The sequence below is a fragment of the Bos taurus genome, chromosome 12 (assembly GCF_002263795.3).
Source record: "Bos taurus isolate L1 Dominette 01449 registration number 42190680 breed Hereford chromosome 12, ARS-UCD2.0, whole genome shotgun sequence".
Taxonomy (NCBI): Eukaryota; Metazoa; Chordata; class Mammalia; order Artiodactyla; family Bovidae; genus Bos; species Bos taurus.
In genome coordinates, this window is record NC_037339.1 from 18,035,460 (window position 1) to 18,062,064 (window position 26,605).

The following is a 26,605-nucleotide window of genomic DNA, read 5'->3' on the forward strand; positions in this document are numbered from 1 at the left end:
AACCCACCTGCCAATGCAGAGATGTAAGAGACCACAACTCCCATCCCTGGATGGGGAAGATCCCCTGGAGGAGAACATGGCAACCCACTCCAGTATTCTTGCCTGAAGAATCTCATGGACAGAGGAGCCTGGTGGGCTACAGTCCATAGCGTTGCAAAGAGATACGTCTGAAGGGACTTAGCACTCAGGCATGGTCTGATTCTGTGGAGAGTCTAAGAGACCTAACCCCCTCCTTGAACAGAACCAAATTCCCCAGAACCTCACACTCAACCCACTTTCTTCACGGTTGACTCAGAGCAGAGTTGACACAACTGAAACATTCTAGAGTACACCCACATCTCTGGCTTAATGCGGACAGAGTGGAGTGGAACAAGGATTCAAGATCAACCATTAGTCCAAAGGGTCATCTGTTGACCGTCATTAACTCGGTTATCACTGCAGGCCCTTATCCTCTCTTGAATTAGTTGTAAGTGAAATCTCTTCAAAACAACATTTGCTTTATCCATATTTTTTTTTTACTTTTGCAGAAAGCCGCTAAAGACTCATCAGAGAATATGAATCACAAATCAGCCCCGTGTGCATGTGGGTTCTGTCCAAGTCTACACAAGAGGGGAACATTTTGTTTTAGAAATGTGAGACGTATGAAATGCAAATCTGCCAAGAACCTTCCTCCGTATTGCTCTGGGACTAGGCAGGGCAGCCTGGGACCTTGCGAGGGCGGCGCGGGGTGGGGGGGCGGGGGGAGAAAACAAGGCAAGTGTGAGCCAGGTAACGCCCTTGGGTGGGCCCGGGAAAGATAAGTGAGATCACAAGGGTAGAGAGCACTGAACATTTGTGTTCCACTGAGTCGGATCCATAATAAAGTTAGACAGTGGAGGTATGGAGGCCCCCAGAGTCCACAGCCTTTAGGTTCTCGGTGGGGGGCAGCAGGCAGGGAAGGGTCGACCTGGTTCTGCCAGAGGTTAACGCACGGTCCGGGCGGATCCAGGAAAGTTCACCTGATTTTGCTAAAAAGCTGCAAATCCTGTGCGCAGAGGTAAACAGGGTTGGAAAGCGAAATCGGAACTGCAAAATCCAGGCCCTCGCGCAGGAGCACCCCTCTTTCCTTCCCTGCCCGATCCCCTCCTCCGACCCGGGATGAGAGCAGGGCTCGCCGCCCCCAGCAATCGGTTGGTCACTTGGGGGTCAGACTTCGGGACCCCGCCCATATGGCCTCCGGCCCCGCCCCTGACCCCGCCCACATCGATCGGCCCGCCCCCGGCGGGGAGCTAGCCGTCTCCGCCCTCGCCCCCGAGCTGCGAGGCTGTAGGACTGGTGCCGCAGTCGCCGCCTCGGCCACCGCGCAGCTGCCGGTCCACCTCCGCCACCGCTTAGCCGCGCTCGGAGCCCTGCCGAGGAGGCTGCCGCCGCCGCCAGGAGCCCGCAGCCCGTGCCCCGAGCCCGCCGCCACCGCCCTCCGAGGGCGCCCCAGGCCGCGCCATGGTGAAGGTGACGTTCAACTCGGCTCTGGCCCAGAAGGAGGCCAAGAAGGACGAGTCCAAGAGCGGCGAGGAGGCGCTCATCATTCCTCCGGACGCCGTTGCCGTGGACTGCAAGGTCCGAGGGCCGGGGCTCTGGGAAGTGGGCCCGCTGGGGCCCCGGGAGAGCTGCGCGGGGCCAGGGCGGCTGTGCGCCCCGGGACAGCGCGGGGCGCGCGCGGGACGGGGGTCCCCGAGAGGGCCGAGCGCTCCCTTTTCTCGGGTTGCTCTCCGTTCTTGTCCGGCGCAGCTTCTTTGTAAGAAAGTGCGTGTGCAGAAAGCGGTGCCCGGCGCGCAATCGAGGGCTTGGGGGCCTCCAGGGCGGGAGGATTGGAGAACCGGGCCGAGTGCACGGTGCTTGGTGCAGTCGAGGAATGTGCGTGGGTCCGGGCCGGGGTTCGTTCCGCCTGGAGACCAGCGGCGACATGCAAAACGACAAAACAACAACAAGAGTTTGGCACGTCCTCCCAGTATAAATAATGTCCCTAAGATGGCTGACATCATTACAAGCCTAAACCGCAGTTGCTTCCTTACTTTCGTTTCCAGGCTGAACTGCACTGGGACTAAGTCCGGCTCCTGTAAGCCTCTTAATTTTAAAAGCGTTTCTTTTTTTTTTTTCGTTTAACCTCTTTTTCCACGGCCTTTTGGTAGCGGCAGGTGAACTTCGCCTTGGGGTCTGGAGAGGGAGGAAGCGGGCGAGGGGAGAAGGCAAGGTGATGGTCTGCTCAGAATAGGTTCTGGCTGTTCACTTTGTAACTGAAATATTCCCAGTAAAGGTTACTGATAGCTATCTGAATGTTAGTGTAAAACCGACAGTTCACTTTTAAATTATATCAGCAACTTTACGAGAACCCCTTAAGCTAAGTGAAACTAAACAAACTTGTTCTGCGTCTCTTTCAAAATTGTCCTTCATCCCTTTTAAAATTGTCCTCCGTCCCTTCAACAACTTTTCTTTATTTTACAAAATCCCCCCTTTAGCCCTAAGCAAAAATCCGGAGAGGAACTGTTATCGTGCTACAGTAATACTCATTTAGGATGTGATTGTAATTGTCTCAGAAGTTGAATAAACAGGAAAGGTTCACAACCTTTCTACCAGATCCTCTTCAGGCTGCAAAAATTTAATCCTATACAAATTAGTTGTAGAATTATTTATGATCGTAACTTTTTATTTTTTTGTTAGCATTTTTCAAGACCTGCTATAAGTAGGGTAAACTTAGTTTTAACTTTAAAAAACCCAGTAACTTGGGCAGATATAAGGACTGTTTTTTAATATATTACTACTACTGGGAAACGCAGTGTGAAAAATGTTTGAAAATACAGTGTTAATCTGCACGTGCCTGTACTGGGTTTTTGAAAATGTTCTAGTTAAAAACACAAATGTCAGGAGTTGATTTTTAAATGACTGTCTTGCCTTGAAATAGGAAGTGAACAGATTCCCTAAAAGGATTAAGCGTTTTGGTATTGGTATTGTTTGCCTGAATCCATTGCAAAGAGTCTACGTTTTAGAGAAAATGTTTGGAATCCACAGAGGATAATTCCAGCAGCAAATTATTATCAGAGCTCTGTATTTGTCTAACATTCATTGTACCTAAATTTGATATTCAAGAACCCCATCATAACAGACTGAAATACATATATAGAGATTAGGTAGATTTTAATCCTATTACATATCTTTTTAAAAATCCTATGAACAAATACAATTCCTCTCATTAAAAAAGAGAGGAAGAAAGGATCCAATGATGTCACTTCAGATAGCTTTTCCGTGTTCCTGTTGTGAAGGAGATTTGAAAAAATCAGAAATAATTTGCTGGGTAGCTGTAAATCTGATTTTGGCCATTTATTGTCATTTCTGAAACGGTGACTGTGTTTTCAGATTCTCACAATTTCACCATATTCAAATATTGTGGTCATAGCAGCAGTTAAAAAAAAAAAAAGTAACCATTCCTAGCTCTGTTTTCTCAGATCCCCATATCCAAAGAAAAATACTGGAACTAAGCTGTGAGGGCCTGTCTTCCTTTATAACCACACAGCAGTCATGGATGAACTGGCAGATATAAAATGACTAATACTTTTTCGAGCTGTGAACTCAAAGACCTCTTAAGTGAGTGACAGAATATTGCTGTACATTAGAAGGAGAATCATTATAACTCGTCAGTCACTTAACAGTAAAAGCAAACCTTACTTAGTAACAGGCATTTGCAGACGGTCTCTTAGAGCTGGGACAGTGATTACATAATGTTCTCTGACTCCTTCGGGTGACGGTATCTTGACCACTGAGTTTGACTCTCCGAATTTTGCACAGAATCAGCCTTCCTGTGTTTGCCTGGGGCATTTCCTTGCCTGGTTGGTCTAGAGGATCCGGTTTAGCTAGTTATGAGCAAGAACTCCTAAACAAGAATTTTGAGTATCTTTAACTCTCCCAGACCACAGTGTCCTGAAGACCATTGTTTCTCCAGATGTCCCCTTAAGGATCACCTGGTATCACCTGGGATTCTGGTTTAAAAATGCAGATTCTTCAGACCTTCTGCAGTAAAGAATTCTGATCCCTCCAGTCGGCTGGCTTATGTAACTCACATTCCAGTACTTTTACACTGCTCCTGTCTTTGGCCATTTCTTTAGCTCTTTTCTCTGGAAGCTGTTGCATTGTCCTATCTTTTAGATTTGTCTTTTCAGTAGCTATTAATCCCAGCAGCCACATCTGTGGGTTATATTGTCTCAACTAGCTTGCTGTTTATTATTCTTTCTCTACATTTCCCCCTAGGTTTTATGTAATAGAGGTGAGTTTGAAATTATGAATGTTTTATGTGAGAGGCAGCAATTCATTCATGAACTTTTGTGTTTTTACTTTGAACTTTGACACATTGTTATATACGTGTAAATATCAAAGAAAATACTTAATGTCCTGAGTCAGAAGTCCCAGTTTTGTCAGTACACAACTGCTTGATCTTGGGTTTAAGGTTTTTTTTTTTTGAAGAGTTCTTTATGTATAAGATGACAGGGTGGGACCAGATGGTCTGTAGAGGACTCTTCCAGTTTTAAAATTCTATGAAAATGGCAAGAATTACATAATTATATTTGGCAGGAGTCGGATTGTTTTAACTGTGAAAAATAATAGTTCCCCTCTCACCCTAACTAGACTGTTCCTTTTTTTCCTCCCCTTGTTCAGCTTGTTACATGCCTTCCTCTTATTAAGTAGCTGTGGGTCACGGAGAAAGGAGATGGCTAGAGGTATTATGTAATAAGCTAAATTTTCATTTTGGGTTACCTCACTGTAGAACAGTAGCTGTCAATAACTCGTGTTGTCATGCCTGATTATGAAATGCCTTTTCCAGTATCAGGCCTTGAAGAAGCTCAAGTTTTCTTCCTAGGTATCCCTGTAAATTGTTTTGCTGATAATGTTGCCCCTTCTCTGCAGTGCATCGTAGTTGTAGACATCCTTAAAAGGAAAAGTGAAATGCTTGTGGAGGGGAAAGAAAGGGCAGGATGGGAAGCCTAAGTGAAGGACTACTAACCCAGTAAGTTCTGAGTCACCCATCACAAAACGGCTATCTCCCTCCTAATTCTTTTCACTTTCTGGCATTTCTCTCTGCATAAAACAGGACTGGTCATTTAGCTTTTTGGTGATGTTGGTGTTCATTTTATTTTTTGTTTGGGGGGGAGGTAGAGGGGAGGAGGAACATAAAATCTGACGCCATATACTGAAATGTTTTGGTCTTTAGAGAAGGGATGGGGAGCTTGCTTCCCTTCAACAAAAGTGCATATCATTACCCCGTTGTATAATTTAGTGTCGGTAAACCATTGACCAGCAAAAACTTTACAGTCGCTGCATTTTAGTTCTTTATGAGGGTATTGATATCTGAAGTGAGGATTTAGTGCTGGGAGATAAATTAATTGCCCCTGTGCATACCAAGTGACCTTGGTAGAATCTCTTGTGTCCACATGCCTCATGGGCAGCTGCTGCTCCAGAGGGTGGAAAAATTGTATGTTGTGCAGCTGGAAACTGCCCCAAGACCCTGCTTGGGGTCTTCCCAGTGTCACCTTAAACATAATCTTCTTCGGACTAGATAGAACCAAATATATTATCCTTGGCAAAATCATCAACCTGTAAGACATTTTGGAATTCATCTCAGCCATATTAGAGATTTAGGTGCATAGAAGTATTACTTTAACCAGAAATATCTCTCGGAACACATGGTACAGGCCTATTTAAATTCACTTAGAATTTAACTTAAAAATTTTCAATGTGTTTTGCTAGAGCTTGATGTAAGGTGGGACATTTTATTTCTTATTTGTTCTTTCATACTCTAACCTAAATACCTGGAATGTCTGTTTAAAAGGCATTTTCCGCCCCCCCCCCCCACCCCCAAAGGAAAATGCTTTCTGAATTCATGGCACAACTAGAACTTCAGGAACTCTTTCGTTTATCACAGTGTCAGCAGAGGAAGAGCCAGAAAAAAATTTGTCTTTTCAAAATGACATCAGTGAATCCATCCTCTTAAACTTTTTGGTAAACTTGTCACTTTTTATTAGAGCTTCAACTAAAGGAGTTAAGGACTTTGCCGTCAAAGGACTTTTTCAGGCCATAGCTGCTGCCTGTTAAAAATAAAGGATTTGACAGTGCTGAATTTCTGAATGTGGTGGTTTTTGTCAAAATGCTGTAGAAAGCAATAACACTGGAGTTATGTTTTCAAGAAGCTTATGTGTAGTTATTTCCTGTCTTTCCTATTTACTTTGCACAGCTTAATAATGAAAATTTTACAGGGTAGACAACTGAAAGTTGAAAATTAGAAATTTTTTTACAGATACACCCTAAGAATATCATTAAAAATCATTCAGTTGTGATTTTCCCTTTTAATCAGTGTTTATGATACATATACTTAATAGCTTTAAATAATCCTATTTTATGTTACCAACAATTGAGCAAAATTGTAAACAATTGAAGTTTTTTTGAATTCTTGAATTGATCAAAGGGAAAAAAAGAACTTAATAACTTAATGAAGTATTTCTATAATTCTGTCATTTGGGGGAAAATCAAGTAAAATGAACATAAACTTATACAGAAGAATTCTTTAAAAGTGACAAAATTACTCTTGTATTTATGATAGATATTCTAATCTTTCATTTAATTATCAATATTTATTGATAAATGATAATATTAACATTGATAAGTTTCTAGCAGTAATTATATGAGCTAGAGCTAAGATATATTTGTCAAAAGATAAATTAATGTTGAAATTAAATTTGCACAGTTTATAAATCCTAAACATTTTCAATTTAAAAATGTAGGGAGTTTATTTGAAAAATTCATGCTAAGTGGGTGTGAGGTGTTTAGTACTTTCATATTCTGAAATACTTGCATAAACCTTTTTTGGCATAGTTGAATTTCATATTTTAAAAAAGAAGGTTTAACGAAGTTTTGTATGCTTGGATGTTTTTAACTTTTAATGCCAAAATTAATCTTGGATTGTTTTCTCTGCTTTAACTATGATTATGATGTTTAAAATTTTGTAATATAAAAACCTAAAAGGTAAGTTGCATTATTCAGTCACGTACTGCAACATCCAGAAGAAGAATCATCTTTATGCTTGGAAAAATGACTTTTCAAGGTCAGTCCATCTAGGTCTGCAGTTTTTTGGGGGGTGGGAGGACACTGTGTGGGTTTTGTGGGATCTTGCTTTCCCAACCAGGATTTGAACCCTGGCCACGCAAGAAAGCCTGGAATCCTCACCACTAGGCCACCCGGGAACCTAGGTCTGCATTTCTTAAAATTCATTTTTTTTTCCAGCCAGCCTCTCTAGTATCTCATTTCTGCTGTATATACCATGGCAGTTTTTTCATTTTTCATTTTCTAGCTTTCTCTTCAATTTATTTTACCTTGCTTTCATTTTAATGCTAGGAAGAGTTTCCCAATTCCATCAGTTTTAGCTCGAGCAAAAACTAGGCATGTTAAGCAGAGTTGGCAAATTCAATACTCTTGGGCCCAAGTAGATGTTTTAGTGAAGCCAAGCTTTTTTCTTTTTTCATTTTTTTGCATATTAAGCAACTTAGACTAGTCTTCATTTTCATTTAAAAAGTGAAGGATCCAATGTTGCTTGATCCTCCAGGTTTTAAAGGCAAGCTGGAATCAGTTTCATTTAAAACTTGATTTTTAAATATTAACAACTAATTCATACAAGAATTTCATGCAGAGACACAGATGACGGACACAGGCCACTGTTTTACAGTCTCCTTTACAGTGGAGAGCAGAACTGGCAGATTATGGCCTACTGCCTGTTTTTGTATAACCCATGAGCTAAGAATGATTTTTTTAAAATACATTTTTAGATGTTTGGGGAGAAATAGTCAATTTCTTCCATTTGCCCCAGTTCCCTCACAGTCGAAAAAGGGGTATCGCTTGGGAAGCCACACCGTCTGCTTATTGAGAACTCAGACTATGCAGTTTATACTTGAAGGGTTTAGATTCTGTCTCTACCATCTCCTGCAATACTTTGGGGAAGTTACTATAACTCTCTGTGTCTTCCTCCATCAGCTAACTGGGGAATAAGATAACTTATAAAAAGTGTATCACAGTACCTGGAACAGTGTATGACTCAGTAGATGCTGTTATTACTACTACAGTTTTTTTTTTTTAATGATTCAAACTTTTATTTGGCACCACTGCAAGATTTCTGGAAGTAGACTTCAGGGTGGATGTCCCTGAGTGCTCAGTCATGTCCAGCTCTTTGCGACCCCATGTACTGTAGCCCGCCAGGCTCCTCTGTCTATGGCGTTTTCCAGGCAAGGGTACTGGAGTGGGTTGCCCTTTCCTCCTTCCTCCAGGGGATCGAACCTGAGGCTCCTGTGTCTCCTGCATTGCAGGCGGACTCTTTACCCTCTCAGCCATAGGGGAAGCCAGGTAGAAGAAAATTAATGAAGCAGGGCAGTTACTCATTTTATACTGTTTTTTATAGACTAATACCTCAAATTCAACACTGTTTTCAGATAGTGTTAGAGCCTACTGGCAAAGATTAATATTACTACCTGGATCTGATAACTTGGGCAAGTCCCAGAACCTCCCAAGCCCCAGTTCCCTCACTGGTAAAATAATATAATGGCACTGACCTTAAACAGTGTTCTTGTGGTAGAATTAACAGTCCCTGGTACATAGAAACTCATTAAATGTTAGCACTTTCCCCCAAATCCCCATCTGTTAAAAGTCCCATTTTTACCCCCCTCCTCATTCTTCTGTTGGAATGTTACTTCTTGTGTTACTGTTATTGCTCATCCCTACTTCACATGTCAGTTAAATTGCAGTATTGTTACATAACACCCTGCTCCCCTGAGATACTCTACCAGAGAGTCATTCCTGCAACATAAAAATCCTTAGCGTTCAGTAGCTATGTCCATTTTTGTATAGAAGTATTTCTTATTACAGAATAGAACGTTATATAATTTTATAAATTTAATTTGGGGTTTAACCAAAGTAATACTTAGTTTTAAAATGCAAATAACTGTCCTGCCCTATCTCTGAAGAACGCACATTTTTTGGGGAACCCACTTTGTACGTTAATGGTTCTCAAACTTTTTGGTCTCAGGACCCCTTTGTATTCTTAAGAATTGTTGAGGGTCCCAAGGAGCTTTTGATTTATGTTGGTTATATTTATTAACGGTATTCAAAATTAAAACAATATTTATAGATTTAAAATAATACAAAACCTATAACATGTTAGCAAAAATAACATTTATAAATAAAAATTTCCATATAACCAACAGACTTTAAGAACAGTAAGAGCAATGTTGTTTTAAATTTTTACCCTTTATGGAGTGGCTTAATAGAAGACAGCTGAATTCTCCAGTTAGCTTCTGTGCTGTGTCACACATTCAGCTTCTGGGAAACTCCACTGTACACTGTCCAGAGAATGAGAATTGGGGGGGAGTCTTATTTTTATTACGAAATTAGTTTTGACATTGTGGACCCCCCTCACATTGTGGTGTCTGTCCCTAGAGCGCATTTGGAGAACTTCTAAATACTTGCTATTTCATGGTTTTTGTTTTCATTTTTGTTTTTTGCAATTTTTGTATTACCTACTGGTAATACCTTTCTAAAGGTAGGTATTTACCTTCCTAAATACGAAGTGACTATTTAGCCTTTTTTATTTGTTTATATAGTATATACATAGTCTCTTCTCCTGGTATAGTTATAGTAATGTCTGGTTAAATTGCTGATCCATGCTTTTATTGTAATTGACGTGAAACTTAGATCGGAGTAATGTAGTATAACTTTTTCTACTTCCTTTCTTGTACAAAGCCATTATTTTCCCTGAATTTGATAATTGGCTTCTTGAGTCGAAAGAGGGTTACTTAATTTTCTGTGTATTGTTAGTTCATCCTCAATGTCTCTGACAAACTTTCAGATAACAAACTTTCATATCTACAAACTTATCAGATAATTTACTGAGTTTTCTATTTTTCTTGGTGATATTTCACTTGTCATTCTTCAATCTTTCCACCCAGAGGGTTGTACTCTAGGTATGTGGCTGCACAGATGTCCTGAGAGTAACTATTATCCTCGAATTATTCTGCCTTTGCCTCCATCCTCTGTTGGATCTTCAGTTTTATAAATCCAAGAAACAGCATTTAGATGAATTTTTTTTTTAAGCCTGTCTGAGAATCTTTATTCTGTCTTTACATTCAATTGATAATTTATCTGGGCATAAAATTCTAGGTTAGCTGTAATTTTCTTTCAGCTTTTAATGGTGTTGCTCCATCTTCTAGTCTGATGCCATTCTGGTTCCTGGTTCTTTGAATATGACCACTTTGGTTTTACTTTTCCTCAGGAAGCTTGAGGTTTTTTTCCCTTATGTTTTCAGCTTTTAAAATTTCTATTGACATACTTTATCTTCTGTCATTTCCATTTTCTGGCTTATGGTTTATTTGTTTATCCCTTTACCATCACTCTGTTGAGCTTTCAGGAGGAAGTAAAGATGACTGTTTAACTGGAAATCAATAACAGGACTTTCAACTCAGCTGTCTTTGTAGCTTTAAGACTTACTAGATCGTTTTATTTAACATTGAAAATGGAATTTTAATGATAATAATAGAAAACAATAGGAATAGTAGATAATAATGGGAAACCATGTTCATTTTTATTAGCATCAATTTAAGGTCTGACAGGATAACCTATAGAGAGGCATCTGTTTGTCTCCTTTTTTAATATTCCAAAATTGTCTTTTCATGAGTAATTTTAGACACAACTCCCTCACTGCCAACTTCATGATTTTTGCTTTGTGGCTTTATTTCTGTAACTTTACTGGCTTCATTTTTGTAATAACATCTTGCCTTTTTCATCTCTGAAATGTTTATATCCTAGTGAGCCTGAGTTATTTTCCTTCATTGTTCTTCCTTCATGTGCATATGCTTTAAATACTTTTTCTTACTATCCTTTGTGAATTTGATGAGTAATAGAGAAAAATTCTGTTAACTTCGTCAGCACGTTAATGACAACAACACTACTGTTGTAACGGTTAACACGTGGTGCTTCCTGTGAGTGTGACTCGATTGAGTAAACCTCTTATGATAGGGGAAAGCTGGAGAAACTCCGGTCATTTCTGGTTGGATATTTATCTGTAAAATGACGTATTGGACTAAAGGACCTCTCATGGCTCTTGTAGAGAGGATCGTTTCTTTCTAAGAAGTATACTGATCACACAGTCAGAGGCCACTGTTGCATGACCAGACCTTATACTAAGAAGTTAAAATTTACTGAACGCCCAACCTTCAAAAAACCCCCGAGTGTAACTCAGAGAGACCGACCAACTATGTAAACCAAATTAATCACAACCTACTTAAATATCTGTATCTGTTTTCACAAGAAAACAACCCTCCTGGATCCAAGAGTGAGGCGAGTAGGGGGATAAGGGAGCGAGATCACATGACTGCTGGCTGATTACTGTACGTGTATTTGGTGCTAGGCGTAGGTGAAAAGCACGTTTTACAGTGTATTCACTATATAGATACAAATATCTGTGACCTCAGGACTGGAATTATTTTTTTCTAATAGTCATTTTGTATAACTTCTGAATTTCTGAACTTGGATGGAAGATATAGCTTTCCACCTTTGAATTATTTTATGCTTTTAAAAGACTATACGTGGAATTTTCTTGTCAAAAATTCTGCATTTTAGATGGAATGACTCATATTTGAATACAAATGTATAATTATCTTGTTGAATGACATTAAAATCAAAGATGTATACAAAAATGAGGCCAGAACAGGTTTCCTTTCCCCCTCCTCTAATCTTGACACGTAATTCTATGATGAATTATAGAGTAGAGCATTCCTATCATATTTGAAAATCTTTGGAAGATGGTTGATACTCTCATTAAGAACAGTATGAACTCATGATTCAACCAGTAGCAGAAGAAATCTGTCTTGACCAATTTGTCTATCCCTAGTAAAGACTGTTACTAACAGTAAATGTCATTTGTATATAATAGTGTTGTTTACAAACATCTGTCTATTACTGCTAGTCTAGGTTTTTCTTTTGACTACCCACTACCTTTATATCTCACTAATATGAATTTGAAAACCTGATGAAATATTACACTTCTCTTCAGTGTAAATGGAATAAATGCTGTGTAGAAATGGTCATCTTTTAAAATAAGTAGAAAAAAGAATAGAAGATTTTAAGGTATTCATATATTAATATTCTGCTATGTACCAGGTACTCTGCTTGCTCCTAATCATGTAAAAAGTGATCAAGTGACAATCCATCACTAAAAGCATTTACAGCCTGATCTTTTTCTTTTTTATAGCTCTGGCCTATTTTTTTGTTTAACCTCGGCCTGTGCTAATTTTACATATGCCAATAATTTGGTTCAGATTTTCGTATTTCTCACGTAAATTGTTATGCAGTGGATTTAAATTATTAATTTTTTAATTCCTGTTTTGCTCTTTGTGTCATAGGATTTGTTAACAAATAAAGGACATTAAAGAGAAATTGGTTTTGTAGACATTATAATTTTAGATTAGTTTCTGTTTTGAAAAATCTCTCCCTACTCAAGTGTAAAATAATGCAATAACCTTATTATCCATATAATGCCAATCACTTTGAAAGCTGCTCCCTTTTTGCATCTCGTACATAAGATTTCTCATGTGGACTTTCTCACATGGTTGAGATAGTAGCAGTCTTACTTACTTGAAAAATCAAATGAGGAGATAAAATTCAGTTTTACTTATTTAAATAAGCAACAGAAACTGCAAACAGATGTTTGGTGGCTTTATAGATTTTTTAGCTTCTTAGCCGTAGATTTTTGTGTTTTACATATAGCGGAATATAGTTGGTAACCAGTTAATGCTGTTAATGGTGAACAGGTTGCTGGATCATGTCTTTTTGATGCTTCCATGAGGGGAAAGAAAGCTAATGTAGAAGCCAGGTGACTTTAGAACAAGTGCTATGGTAAATGAATGACACTGCTGTTCCACATGATAGGAATCAGATGGAGCAATTGCCTATGTTACTTCAGTGGTTTGAAGGGTCTAGTTAGGAAATTATTTTGGAAATATTTAAAAATAGATCTTCAGTGATGACCAAGGTTTTTATTTTTAATTCTTATTGGAATAGGAAGTCACTTTCTTTTCCTCTCTAGTAATGTCTTTTTCAGTTGGCTTTTTCAGTACTTTGCTGTTCAGTTCTGTCGCTCAGTTGTGTCCGACTCTTGGCAACCCCGTGGACTGCAGCACGCCAGGCTTCTCTGTCCATCACCAACTCCTGGAGCTTGTTCAAACTCATGTCCATCGAGTCAGTGATGCCATCCAACCATCTCATCCTCTGCCATCCCCTTCTCCTACTGCCTTCAATCTTTCATTTATGGGGTCTTAGGAAAAAATCCTCTCCTTGCTCCTCATAAGCTGGGAAAGGAGAGGAATTCAGATTTATTGGAGTATTAGTTACATACTGAAAATTTCAGCCTGTCGAGCTTTATACAGTTCTGTTAATTTTGACCAAGATATGCAGTTGTGTGATCATATCACTTCGTAGTCTGTTCCAGTTTTCTGTTTCTATAATTTACCTTTTCCAGAACCTCATACTGATGGTATTATACCGGGAGTGGCTGTCCTTCATTCTCATTGTTCCTGTCCTGAGAACTGGGCGTCATCTTGAACATCTTTGATGCCCACAGTTCTTGGACCATAGCTTTCTCTGAGCTTATCCAATACCCGGCTCGTCTCTGTCACCATTTTTGCTTATGCCATTCATGCTTGGATTTATTCTTTGCCAAAGAATACCTGTTCTGTCATTTAAAGGATTAAGATGCTTTATTCACCATATTAATCTAGTCTCTACAACCCAGAACTCTAAATCCTTTTATGTGGAGAACTGGTTTAAAATTAGATACTCAGAGGGAATCATACATACCTAGTCATAGGTATGGAAGTGAAGATTGAAGTTCAAAACTAAGTGACTGTGGAAAAGAACTTAGTGTGTTTGGTCTTGACTATGCCAAAGCCTTTGACTGTGTGGATCACAATAAACTGTGGAAAATTCTGAACGAGATGGGAATACCAGACCACCTGACCTGCCTCTTGAGAAATCTGTCTGCAGGTCAGGAAGCAACAGTTAGAACTGGACATAGAACAACAGACTGGTTCCAAATAGGAAAAGGAGTACGTCAAGGCTGTATATTGTCACCCTGTTTATTTAACTTCTATGCAGAGTACATCATGAGAAACGCTGGGCTGGAAGAAGCACAAGCTGGAATCAGGATTGCCAGGAGAAATATCAATAACCTCAGATATGCAGATGATACCACCCTTATGCAGAAAGTGAAGAGGAACTCAAAAGCCTCTTGATGAAAGTGAAAGTGGAGAGTGAAAAAACTGGCTTAAAGCTCAACATTCAGAAAACAAAGATCATGGCATCTGGTCCCATCACTTCATGGGAAATAGATGGGGAAACAGTGGAAACAGTGTCAGACTTGATTTTTCTGGTTTCCAAAATCACTGCAGATGGTGCTTGCAGCCATAAAATTAAAAGACGCTTACTCCTTGGAAGGAAAGTTATGACCAACCTAGATAGCATATTCAAAAGTAGAGACATTACTTTGCCAACAAAGGTCCGTCTAGTCAAGGCTGTGGTTTTTCCAGTGGTCATGTATGGATGTGAGAATTGGACTGTGAAGAAAGCTGAGCACCAAAGAATTGATGCTTTTGAACTGTGGTGTTGGAGAAGACTCTTGAGAGTCCCTTGGACTGCAAGGAGATCCAACCAGTCCATTCTGAAGGAGATCAGCCCTGGAATATCTTTGGAAGGAATGATGCTAAAGCTGAAACTCCAGTACTTTGGCCACCTCATGCGAAGAGTTGACTCATTGGAAAAGACTCTGATGCTGGGAGGGATTGGGGGCAGGAGGAGAAGGGGACGACAGAGGATGAGATGGCTGGATGGCATCACTGACTCGATGGACATGAGTCTGAGTGAACTCTGGGAGTTGGTGATGGACAGGGAGGCCTGGCGTGCTGTGATTCATGGGGTCACAAAGAGTCGGACACGACTGAGCGACTGAACTGAGGAAGAAAAATGATGAAGGAGGAGTTGAGAAAAGTAGAACATAGATGAGAAGTTTATTTATGAAAATTTGAATTATTAGATTTTTTAAAATGTTGGCAGCTAATTCTATATTTTGTAAAAAAGTGTACAGGCTAAACAGCACACCCCCGGGCAGCCAGACTGTGCATCCCCATGTTTATCCATATTACTGAATGTGTTTTAAAAAGTACATATTTTGAAATAAACTAAATCTACTTCTGATGCTATTCTGAGTTGAATAAATTGTATTTTTTCCCCTGAATGTCAGTATTTATATTAAAGCGTTTTTACACCATCACGTTCTTTTTCTTTTTTGTAATATGATTTTTTAACTCTGAGAGAGAGTTTCCTCTTTGGTGATTCTGGTTCTTACAGCATTGTTGTTGCGTTTGCTCTAATAATGCAAAGTAATATTTCTGGGAGCTTTGAAAAAATGTCTCCTCATTCATTCTGCAAAGAAGGCTCATGAAGTGAGTTGTTAGTGTGGAACAGAATAAAAAGTATATGAAAACCCTTGCATCTTGTCTGAGATCAGTTTATAATTGAAGCACATTTACTAAAGCCTCTTAGGGAACTCATTGAGGTGACCTAATTCTTAACTAATTGAAGTACCAGAACTGAATTTATCCTTCATTTTGCTTAAGATATAACTGGTTAAATAATTTGACTTTATAATACGGTGGTAAGATTCATTTGAACCAGAGATTAGTAGTGTCAGAGTGCTAATGCGTTTGAAGCAGTTTCTTTCTGTTCCTACTGTGGAGGGTGACGAGGGTGATTCTGGGCCAGCGTGTGCTTCAGCATCTTCATTTATAAACTGGGATAAAACTTGAGGTTTTAGGAAGATTAATGAGATGATAATTGTATAGCACCTGTGGGAGTTCTTTTACCTTATCAGCATAATTTAAGGTGCACCAGTTTTATTGCAGTACCAGGGGAGGAAATGTCTGTTACTTATTTAAATTAGGCCAAGTGAAGTTACAGATCTCAGTGAAGATGTTCTTGTTCATGAGTGGTTTTCCTTTTTCTTACTGTTGTGGTTAATTATGAAATAATCCAAGCATACCAGAAAAAAAAGAAGAGTTTAGAGTACCATTTATGTTTTTTTAAATGTTTTTTAAGTGTTGAATATGTGGTGTCATTTTTTAATCCAACTTGACTTTTTTTGGGTTCAGAATTCTGTTTCTAAGATTAATCTCAAAGTCAGCAGTGCTAGTTGGCTTCATTTAGACTTTAATTGTATGAACCTGTAATACTTTATTTTTTACTTGATGGACATTTATTTCCAGTTTTTTTCTTAATGACCATTCTGCAGTTATCATTATTGAGCCTCTTTCTGTGTACAAAAGTGTTTAGGGTTATAGTGCTAGGAATGGAATTACTGGCTTGTAAGATATATACATACCTTTAATTGTAGTAGATCCTGCCAGATTGTCATTCAAAACATTTGTACCAGCTCCTGTCTTTGTGCGAAAGTTCTCAATTCCCATTGTTCCACACTTCTCCAGCGCTGGTGTTGTTAGACTTTCTTTTATTTCTGACAGTATGGGAACTCAGTTGATATTTTTTTCTCTCACTCCCCATATTGAAATAAACTTTACAGGCAGTAGGACTTCCTTGGTGAACTAGTGAGTCTACCGGCCAGTGTGGTGGACACAGATTCAATCCCTGGTCTGGGAAGATTGCTTATGCCAAGGGGCAGCTAAGGCCGTGCACCTCAACTGCTAAGCCTGTGCACCCTAGAGCCCATGCTCTGCAACAGGAGAAGCCACTGCAGCGAGAAGCCCGTCCCCCAAAAGTAGAGAAAACCCACGCACAGCAACGAAGACCCAGAGCAGCCAAAAAGAAAAAGACACAACTTTACAGACAGTAAAATGCACTTGTTTTATGTATATAACTTGATTGAAATTATGGTCATTGTGTAAAGTCATATATCCACCACCACTCATGATATGAAACATTTCCATCACCCTAAAAAATTTCCCCAGGGCTCTTCTATCTTCCTTTCACCCTGACAGCCACTAAGCTGCTTTCTGTCATTGTAGTTTTTCCTTTTCATAGCTAGTCTTTTGTGTTGGAATTTTTTCACACTAATGTTTTTGAGATTCAGTGTGATTAAACCACACTTTATTTATCCATGTGTCAGTTAGTGGATAGTTCTGTTGTTTCTGCTTTGGGGCTATTATGAATAGTGGTGCTCTGACTATTTATGTATAAATCTTTGACCTGTTGATTTTTAATTACTGATCTAAAGCAATTTTGCTGAACTCTAATTAGTTTGAATAATGTGGCTGTCTCAGGTTTTCTGCAGAGACAGTTATATCACTTAACGTAATGACAGCTTTGTATTCTTTTTCCTAATCTTTTCTGTCCACGTTCTGTCATTTTTGTGCTACGTAGGATCTCTAGTACAGCGTTGGAACAAAAAGAATCATTTCTAGTGAGCGTCCTCATATTCCTGACTTGAAAGGTTATGGTTTAACTCTGAAGCTTAACTGTTACATATGAGGTTTGGGACAGATTTTTGATCATTAACCTTTTTCATGTTAATGAATTTCAACTGTTCTAGTTTGAAAAGATTTTATTATGAATGGGAGTGAGAGTTTATCAAATGCATTTCCTACGTATTTTGAGATGGTCATGGGGCTCTTCTTTAATCTTATATGTGGCTTTTTTTTCCCTCTGAGCTTACTCTTTCAAGTTTTAAAGTTTAGTTATTTAAAATACATTTTTAAGTCACTTAGGTTAAAAACTCTTCTATCTTGAGTATATTTTCATCACTTCTCCATGACTAAGACTGTAATAAAGGAACATCATTTAACTGTCATGCATACTGTTAATTTTAACTGTAAATTGCTTAAGGTCTCAGCCATGTCTTAATCACATTTGAATTTCCCACAGGACGTAGCACAGCACGTTGCAAATAACAGGCCCTTAATGTTGAGCTGGGCTAAGTACTTAGGGCTACTGCTGCTGCTACTGCTAAGTCACTTCAGTCGTGTCCGACTCTGTGCGACCCCATAGACGGCAGCCCACCAGGCTGCGCCGTCCCTGGGATTCTCCAGGCAAGAACACTGGAGTGGGTTGCCATTGCCTTCTCCCACTTAGGGCTACTATTCTTCGCTAAAGAGCCACAGTCTCTTGTGGGTTAATAAATTCTTATGTTGCCCCCACCTTTCATTACCATGCTGGCTGTTGATGTAACTTTGGGGGTCGGTCATTAAAAAATAACCAAGTTTTAAAGCTTTTAAATTTTATCCACTCATCAATTACTTACTGAGTGCCAACTAAATGCCAAGGTTGGGTTGGTGCTACCATACTAACCTTACAGGAATTTAGAGAAAACAAGAGATTAGTTAGACTTTGAAGACCTGGTACCTCTTTTAAGAAATAAATGATTGTAGAAGTTAGATTCTTTGGGGAAATTTAAATTTTTATTGCCGTAGTCCTGAAATGTGATTTTTGAATGAACAAGAGATAGCATGTTGCATAAAGTACCTTTGTGAGCTGCCCCAGTAACTTGTCCATTCCCATCTCTGCATCAGTTGCCACCACGTTGGGCACTCTAGCCATACCCCAGGGGGCTCTGGAGAAGTAGCGCGTTCTGGTTATTCATTCTTTGCCCTACATATGATGCCCTTTAACTCCACCTTCTGCGTTAATGAGTATTTGTCCTTCATTCCACTCCAGTATTTTCTCCCCTGAGAAGTCTTTCCCAAATCAGTCCTCCTGTGTTCTCTACCTTCTCCTATTAGAGCTTGTATCATATTTATGTTCTTTTTTGTAGATTGATTTTCCAGGCTGACCTGAATGCTCTCTTTCTTGGCCGTGGCTATATACCCATAGCACTTGGCCCATAGTGGACGTTTATAATTTAGTCTTGAAAATATTGCTTGTTGACTCGTTAGAAATGATAGAGCAAAAGGCCTGGAAACTTGTCATCAGATTAACAGTTGGGACTGCGTATTCCTTTACGAGGGTCTGCGCATGCTCTCTGGCTGCTCCTTGAAGTGCTGCTACTGAAGAGGGCCTGCCAAAACAGGGGGCTGTTACACACACATCTGACGGTCTCAGCAGCTGATACCAAATATGTAGAATTCTCTGTTGTCCATCTGTCATTTGCATCTCCCCACCCTGCCTCCACCCTAAAATTAATTATCCTTGGAACTGTTTCCTGTCTTCTTAGATATTGGTGTCAGACAAGGGCTCAAGCAAAACACTGTATGTTCTTTGGTATTCGGGTTTCATAATGCCTGATGACTCCATGGAATTCTGTTCACAGATGGGATGTCTTACCTGACCTGATACATTCCTTAGGTGTATTCTCTGGTACACACTACTTCTTGCAATGCACTTGTCGTCCTCTCTAAGTATACGTACAGTCTGTTGACAGGTACACCTACCACAGCAAAGTGTGATGATCTCACAGCATCTGAGTTAATCCCTAGAATTAGAGACATTTTTTCTACAGTGTTTAAACTTCAACCAACCCAGGTGCCTTAAAATTGTCCTTGGTTGGCTGGGTTACATGGGCTTGGGCTTTTCCCGAGTGATAGCAAGTTAAGATTCCTCATCTTAGAATTGAAAACGTAGCTTTAGCTTTCATTCTTTCCTCTCTGAGCTCTTGCTTCAACTATATCCAGTGTTGTTTTTTTTGTTGTGTTGTTGTGTTTTGGCTGTGCCACGTGACTTGCAGGATCCCTGTTCCCCAACCAGGGATTGATCCCGGACCAAGGCATTGAAAGTTCGGAGTCACAATCACTGGACCACCAGAGAATTCCCTCCAGCATCGTTCATACAGTTTTCATTCCTAACTTACAAGTTATATCCTATTTATCTATGTAATTGTGGGGTCAAGTCTACTTTGTCCTTTAACCCATCCAATAGTGAGTTTTCCAAGTAAAGGTCAGAGTTATGTACAGTACTTGAGAGGCTGCACACACATCCTACTTACTAGGTCATCTTTTATTATGTTGGTTCCAAGTCCATTGGAGCCTCTCTTTTGCTGTCTGTACTGTTTTTTGAGCCACTTGTTATATAACACCAGCAGCTAATCTCATTTTTTTGTTAGCTCTTTGCACATAAACCTGGGTACAGATAAGTTAGCTGCAACTTTGACGTGGCAGGGTGGAAGGACTGAGTTAGAAGGCAAGTGTATCTAAGGACTGTTCATATCCTGATCCTTGGTGATGTGATGTTTCAGGGCTAAATTACCTCCTTGAATGGGTCGGAATCAGAATTCTAACAATTGCATACTAGTTGTATGTCTCTTAATCATTAAGTTTTTCCTACTGAGTCTTTCCTCAATTTTCTACTGCTTCTATCTTTAAAGTGAAAAACTTTGTTAAACTGGGATTCTTTAGGGTAGAGCAATGCATTAATGGAATTATTTCTGAATATATTTGTCCTACTTCTTTGAGATTCGGATTATTTAAAGAATCTGTTTAATATTATTTGGTCTGTCCCAGTTTTCCGGTTAATTTTTCTTGTGTTTGGTTAGGAATGGCTTTGTACCTAGTGTGAAATATTAACTACCGCAGCAGGCTGACATATAATTTTATGAATAACCTCACATACCCTGAAGTTGTAATACACAAGACGTGCATGCGTGCTCGGTCACGTATGACTCTTTGTGGCCCCATGGACTATAGCCTGCCAGGCTCCTCTGTCCATGACATTTTCCAGGCAAGGATACTGGAGTGGGTTGCCATCTCCTTCTCCAGGGGACCTTCTCGACCCAAGGACCTACCTGAATCTCCTGCATTGGCAGGCAGATTCTTTACCACTGAGCCATAGGAGAAGCCCGATACACATGACTCAGCACCATAATTTTGCATGACAAAGTTGTAGCCTTTTCTGAATTTTTAAATATTAGAAGATATTTTAACCACAAAAATTATGCACAGAAAGTAGAAATTGTTGAGTATGTTACTGATTGCTCTAGAGGTATGGGTGGCAGGTGGGATGCTGAACGTCAGAAGAAAACTCTCCCAAGGGCCTGGTGTCTCAGCTCAGGAGGCATCGTGCTGGGGCCCGGTGCCACCACTGAATCATTCCTGGTGAATTGTGAGTAGCGATCTGACTTCTTTGGTCTTTTGTATTTTTGTTTACAAAGTGTTAATTCTTAAGGTTTCTTTCAGGCCTGACATTTCTGTGGTTCTGACTGGAGATAAGATACTGACCCTCAGTCTTTCACGTTTCAGGACCCAGATGAAGTGGTTCCGGTTGGCCAAAGAAGAGCTTGGTGTTGGTGCATGTGCTTTGGACTGGCGTTTATGCTCGCAGGTGTCATTCTGGGGGGAGCATACCTGTACAAATACTTTGCATTTCAAGTAAGTGGGAGAATGCTAAGGACACTTCTGCCTTTCTGTCACCTGTACTAGAAGATTGGCCCAAACTTACTCTAAGGCTGTGCTTTTTGTCCGTGGCCTTTTAGCCAGAGTGGTGGTTCTGTTTTTGGTTATGTTCAAAAATTCCCTGAGCATAAGTTCGCTGAACCTAGTAGACAGTCATTAAAAGCAGAATAACATTGTTTTGAAATGCTGCTGACTGAAAGATATAGATTGCTGGATGATTTTTCAAAACTGACTAACCCTCAGTTTTCCTACCATAATTAATAGCTAAGTTATAGGATTTTTCAGTTGCCAATTAAATAAATATACCAGCCTCAGATGTCATGTTGATAAACTATAGTTTATTGCATTGACATTTTGGGCTTCCCTACAGTAGCTTTTTGCTTCTGGGCCCAGAGTACACTTGTTGCATTTCTCTCTGCCTCTTTCTTAGCCATTGGGTTATCGTAAGAATTGGGACTTTGGCAATAATGCTGATGTAATTTAGGATGAAAGTTGTTTGTAATTTATTATAGAATAGGAATCCCAGTGGATTGAGACATAGTTTTTTTTCTTCTGATTATTAAGATTTATGATTTCTCTTTTGTGACTTATTTCTCTGGATTTAATCCAGTAGGTTTATTTCATTTAATATACCAGAATTTGGAGAAACTGTTGACAAATAGATTTTATTAAAATAATGAAACATTCTATAGTGCATGTATAAGTTTTGTGCTCATTTTCTGTATGTTTGAGATAATAGCATGGTGATAGACATTAGTGAAATACAAGTCATCTTTCTTAATGTAGTTTTTTATAAGAAATGTATTTTCGACATAAAAAGTCATTGCACTTCCACTGTCAAGAGATATTTGTTGATCTATCTTTTTGTTATATACTCATAATCTTTATTATATATGCCTAATTTAAAAAAATCTTTATAATGATTTGCTGTAATATGATATTTTCCATTTAATTGTGGTATATTTTAAGGAAAAATGAGAGCTACCTGTATGCCTATAGAAGTGACAGAAAAACCATCCCTTTTTTGGCTAATAAGAGAAAAATCATGTAATCAGTGAATCACAGCAAAATTAAAAGTATATTCTTTAAGAAAAATATTCCTGGTTTCTGAATATATTCCTTTTATAAAATTAAGGTCTGCAGGTAGAAAGAGGTGTGTGTTTCTTCAAATTTACTTGTCACCAGATGGATAATTGCTTTTATAGTCTATTTTTAATCAAATACAAAAAGTAAAGGAGAAATCAACTGCTTTTTTCCTTCTGAAACTGGTTTTTTTTTTACAATACTTCAACACCTGATCTTAAAGAATGTGTTCACTTTGTAATTAAACTGTCTGACTTGTCATCTAAAAGTAGGAGTTTGCAAGCAAAATGCTATTTAGATAAAGGTGGCAGCTTAAGTAATACTTACCATTTAAAAACCTGTCTCCCACTGCATTGCTGAAATAGTGTTTAAACTCTCTATAGCCAGATGACGTCTACTACTGTGGAATAAAGTACATCAAAGATGATGTCGTCTTAAATGAGCCTTCTGCAGACGCCCCAGCCTCTCGCTACCAGACCATTGAGGAAAATATCAAGATCTTTGAGGAAGACGAGGTTGAATTCATCAGCGTGCCTGTCCCAGAGTTTGCAGATAGTGACCCTGCCAATATCGTTCATGACTTCAACAAGGTGAGCCAGGTGCCCTGAACTGTAAAAAGAATGCAGGTCCCTTGATGGATGCTTTTGTAGTTTTAATTTTAATATTGGCTAATTTATTCTATTTACGGTTTACTGTTTGAAAAGAAAGTTTTTAAAAAGGCCTTGGGTTTTTTCTGCCCTACAAGAAAAACTCCAACATTTGATGGGCTCTTTGTCTGAGGCCAACCCTCAGGGAACCTACTTTTTCTTCCCCTTTCCTTGTCTGTCTTAATGCACACCAGATGCTGTTCCTTCTCTGCTGTTAAATTGCTTTTAGAAATCTAAATATTTACATGTTTTGGTTTAACTCATTTAAATCCTTAGAACCATCCTGTTGAGTTAGTCTTTCTCAATCATGGTTTCTCATTTGAACCACAAGAACAGAGTCATTTAATTGACTTCTTTCAGTCAGTTTCATCCCGTTCTCTGGTGGATGGTAGTAACTAGCCAATAGTTTCTAGATGCATCAGAGAGAAGTTAATTTTTATGTACAATAGATGGATGCCTTGGAGGGCATGATGGTTTATAAGTGCAGGGACTAAGTCTCTTAATCAGATGATAGGGTATTGGAGCTAGTTTTAATAGTTTGTTATTACCTAATCAGTATGTAAATACTGACTAGTAGCAGAATTTCCTCTCCCCTTACTACTTCCATTCCTATCCTACCAAATTCTTGATTTGTTGAAATGCAAGTGATTGACACATTGTAAAGCCAACCCATTTTAATGGTACAAATTGTTCTTAAAAATCCAGTTGCTAAAAAAAAAAAAAAAAAAAAATCCAGTTGCTGCCTATTTGTATATTTGTAATATTTATACATGAATCTAACAAAAATATCGTCTTTTTCTTCCCAGAAACTTACCGCCTATTTGGATCTTAACCTGGATAAGTGCTATGTGATTCCTCTGAACACTTCCATTGTCATGCCACCCAAAAACCTATTAGAGCTACTTATTAACATAAAGGTATAAAACTTTCAGACACTTCTTCTTATTGATGCTGTTATAGGATCTTGGAATTCCTTATTGAGAAATTAGCCCTATAGGAGCCCATCTTACTGACAGTATAGCTAATAAGCATCTTATGACAGGTAACTGAGACTGGTGGTTTGGGGTTTTTTCCCCTTGTCTCTTTTAATATTTTATTTATTGAAATTAAAATGTGATTTCTTAAATTACATCATAGGGCCAGAGAATAAGTAGTAGGCTTTAAAGAAATAAGGTCAGTGTTGCAGCTATCCAATTTTGATACCATAGACAATATGTAAACAGATGGGCACAACTATACTCCAATAAAACTTTTAAAAAGTTATTGATTTATGTATTTTTGGCTGCACTTGGGTCTTTGTTGCAGTGTGCGGGCTCTCTCTTGTTGCAGAGCATGGGCTCTAGGGTACATGGGCTTCAGTAGTTATGGCTCTTGGGCCTCGTTTTCCTATGGCATATGGAATCTTCCCAGAGCAGGGATCGAACTGTGTCCCCAGAGCAGGGATCGAACTGGCAGGCAGATTCTTAACCACTGGCTCATCGGAGAAGTCCCCAGTTAAACTTTATAGAAACAGATGGTGGATAATAGTTTGCCAACCTCTGTTTTGTATTACAATCTCTAAAAATTTTGTTTGTTTTCCTTGTCTGTTCAATGTATGTTTTGAGATATCCATGTAATATAATTCTTTTCCAAATGTAGGCTGGGACCTACTTGCCTCAGTCATATCTGATTCATGAACACATGGTCATCACTGATCGCATTGAAAACATTGATCACCTGGGTTTCTATATTTATCGACTGTGCCATGATAAGGAAACTTATAAACTGCAACGCAGAGAAACCATTAAAGGTAATACTTTTGAATGTTAAGAGTGTTGGCAGAAAAGTTTGTTTCACTTCATTGTGTTAAGTTAGATTTAGTTGTAAGCTTGTCATTGTTACCAATACATTGGCCATGAGTAAGAAATAAAACTATATTGTACACTGTATATTTCTAGATTGCTGAAGAATCATCTTAATTCTAAATCTCGTCTTTTCAGATGTAGAGCATAGGTGAATGTGAAATTCATTTCCTAGATGTGCTATTAGTTCACTTTCCATATGGTCCCCCTGTCTGCCTTTCCACTCTCCCACTTTGGTTCAGCCACACTATGCAAGCTCTGCTTACCCAAAGAGTCTCTAAAGTAGCTCTCAGGTGTGCACTCAGGTTCTAAGCAGTGTGTGCCTTTTGGATCACATTGAAGATAACCAGTCAGGTGGTTTAGAAAGGAACTGGACTGAAGAATTAAAAGCATTGACACAACTACGGTAGCTTTGCCAAATCACTTAACCTTTGTTTTCTCATGTGATGATGTTATCTCCTCATTTCTTTTCAAGATCATTCAAAAAATACAATGAAAGTACAGGTGAGGGAGCTTTAGAAAGTAAGACATGCCACGCAGATACACTATGATGTGATTTCTTTGAAATTGTGGCACCTGGTTAAATGCATTCCTGGCTTTTTGTTGGCACTTTTGATGATTCTGATCTGCTGTTTGATGATACTTTGATGATGAGTTACCTGAAACCTGAGGCTTGATGTCTTACATTGTGAAATGAACTTCATGGTTCATAATTTTTTTAAAGCCATAATTTTACGTATAATAAAATTCACCCTTTTTTAGTGTGTAGTTCTGAATTTCAACAGATCACCACCATATCAAGATATAGAATGTTTCTGTTACCTTCAAGGTCACAAATTTGTACGTATGGCATTGTTACTGTTATCAACCTCTGTAAAGATACTTAGTTTAGAAAAGAGAGGAAATTATTTTCTGCCATATTAAATCAAACTACAGAAGTTAATGGACTACAGATAGAGTAAAATATTTGTATATGTCTGAATAATAGTTGTGAAGATTAATATGAATATTTATTACCAAAGAACCAGAAATTTTAAAAACTTTTCTTTTCAAACAGGTATTCAGAAACGTTCAGCTGACGTCTGTGTTACGATTCGGCATTTTGAGAACAGATTTGCCGTGGAAACTTTAATTTGCCCTTGAACAGTCAAGAAAAACATAATGGAGAGAAATTTAATACCACAGCATAACCCCACCCTTTGTATTTTGTGCAGTGATTATTTTTTAAAAAATCTTCTTTCATGTAAGTAGAACATAGGGCTTCACGATTTTTTCATCTCATTAACTCAATTAAAACCATTATCTTTAAAAATCTTTTTTTTTTTCCAAGTGTGGTGTCTTTTCTCTTGAATTAGTTATATGAAGTCATAGGTAATAGTACACTTCATCATAGAGCTTAGGTATTAGGAAATGTTTAAATTTCATTAATCCATGTATCCAGATTTTTTTGTTTTAATTATGCATTTTCAAGAAGAGAGGTTCTCTAATAATCACATATATGCATACGTAAAAATGGACCACGGGGACTTACTTGTAGCTGTTGCCCTGCTACTTAGTTTGTTAGAGCATTTTAGCACACATTTTAATTTTCTCC

The 26,605-nt window shown here is 38.8% G+C and overlaps 1 protein-coding gene across 1 annotated transcript; it reads left to right on the plus strand.

Annotated features, from left to right (window-relative positions):
• Positions 1-1,321: 1,321 nt before the first annotated feature.
• On the plus strand, positions 1,322-26,317 carry ITM2B (integral membrane protein 2B). Its single transcript, NM_001035093.2, is given in 6 exon segments — positions 1,322-1,596; positions 21,288-21,416; positions 22,907-23,113; positions 23,977-24,087; positions 24,809-24,959; positions 26,069-26,317. Coding segments are annotated over 6 exon segments (801 nt in total). The 5' UTR covers positions 1,322-1,479; the 3' UTR covers positions 26,155-26,317.
• Positions 26,318-26,605: the final 288 nt, after the last annotated feature.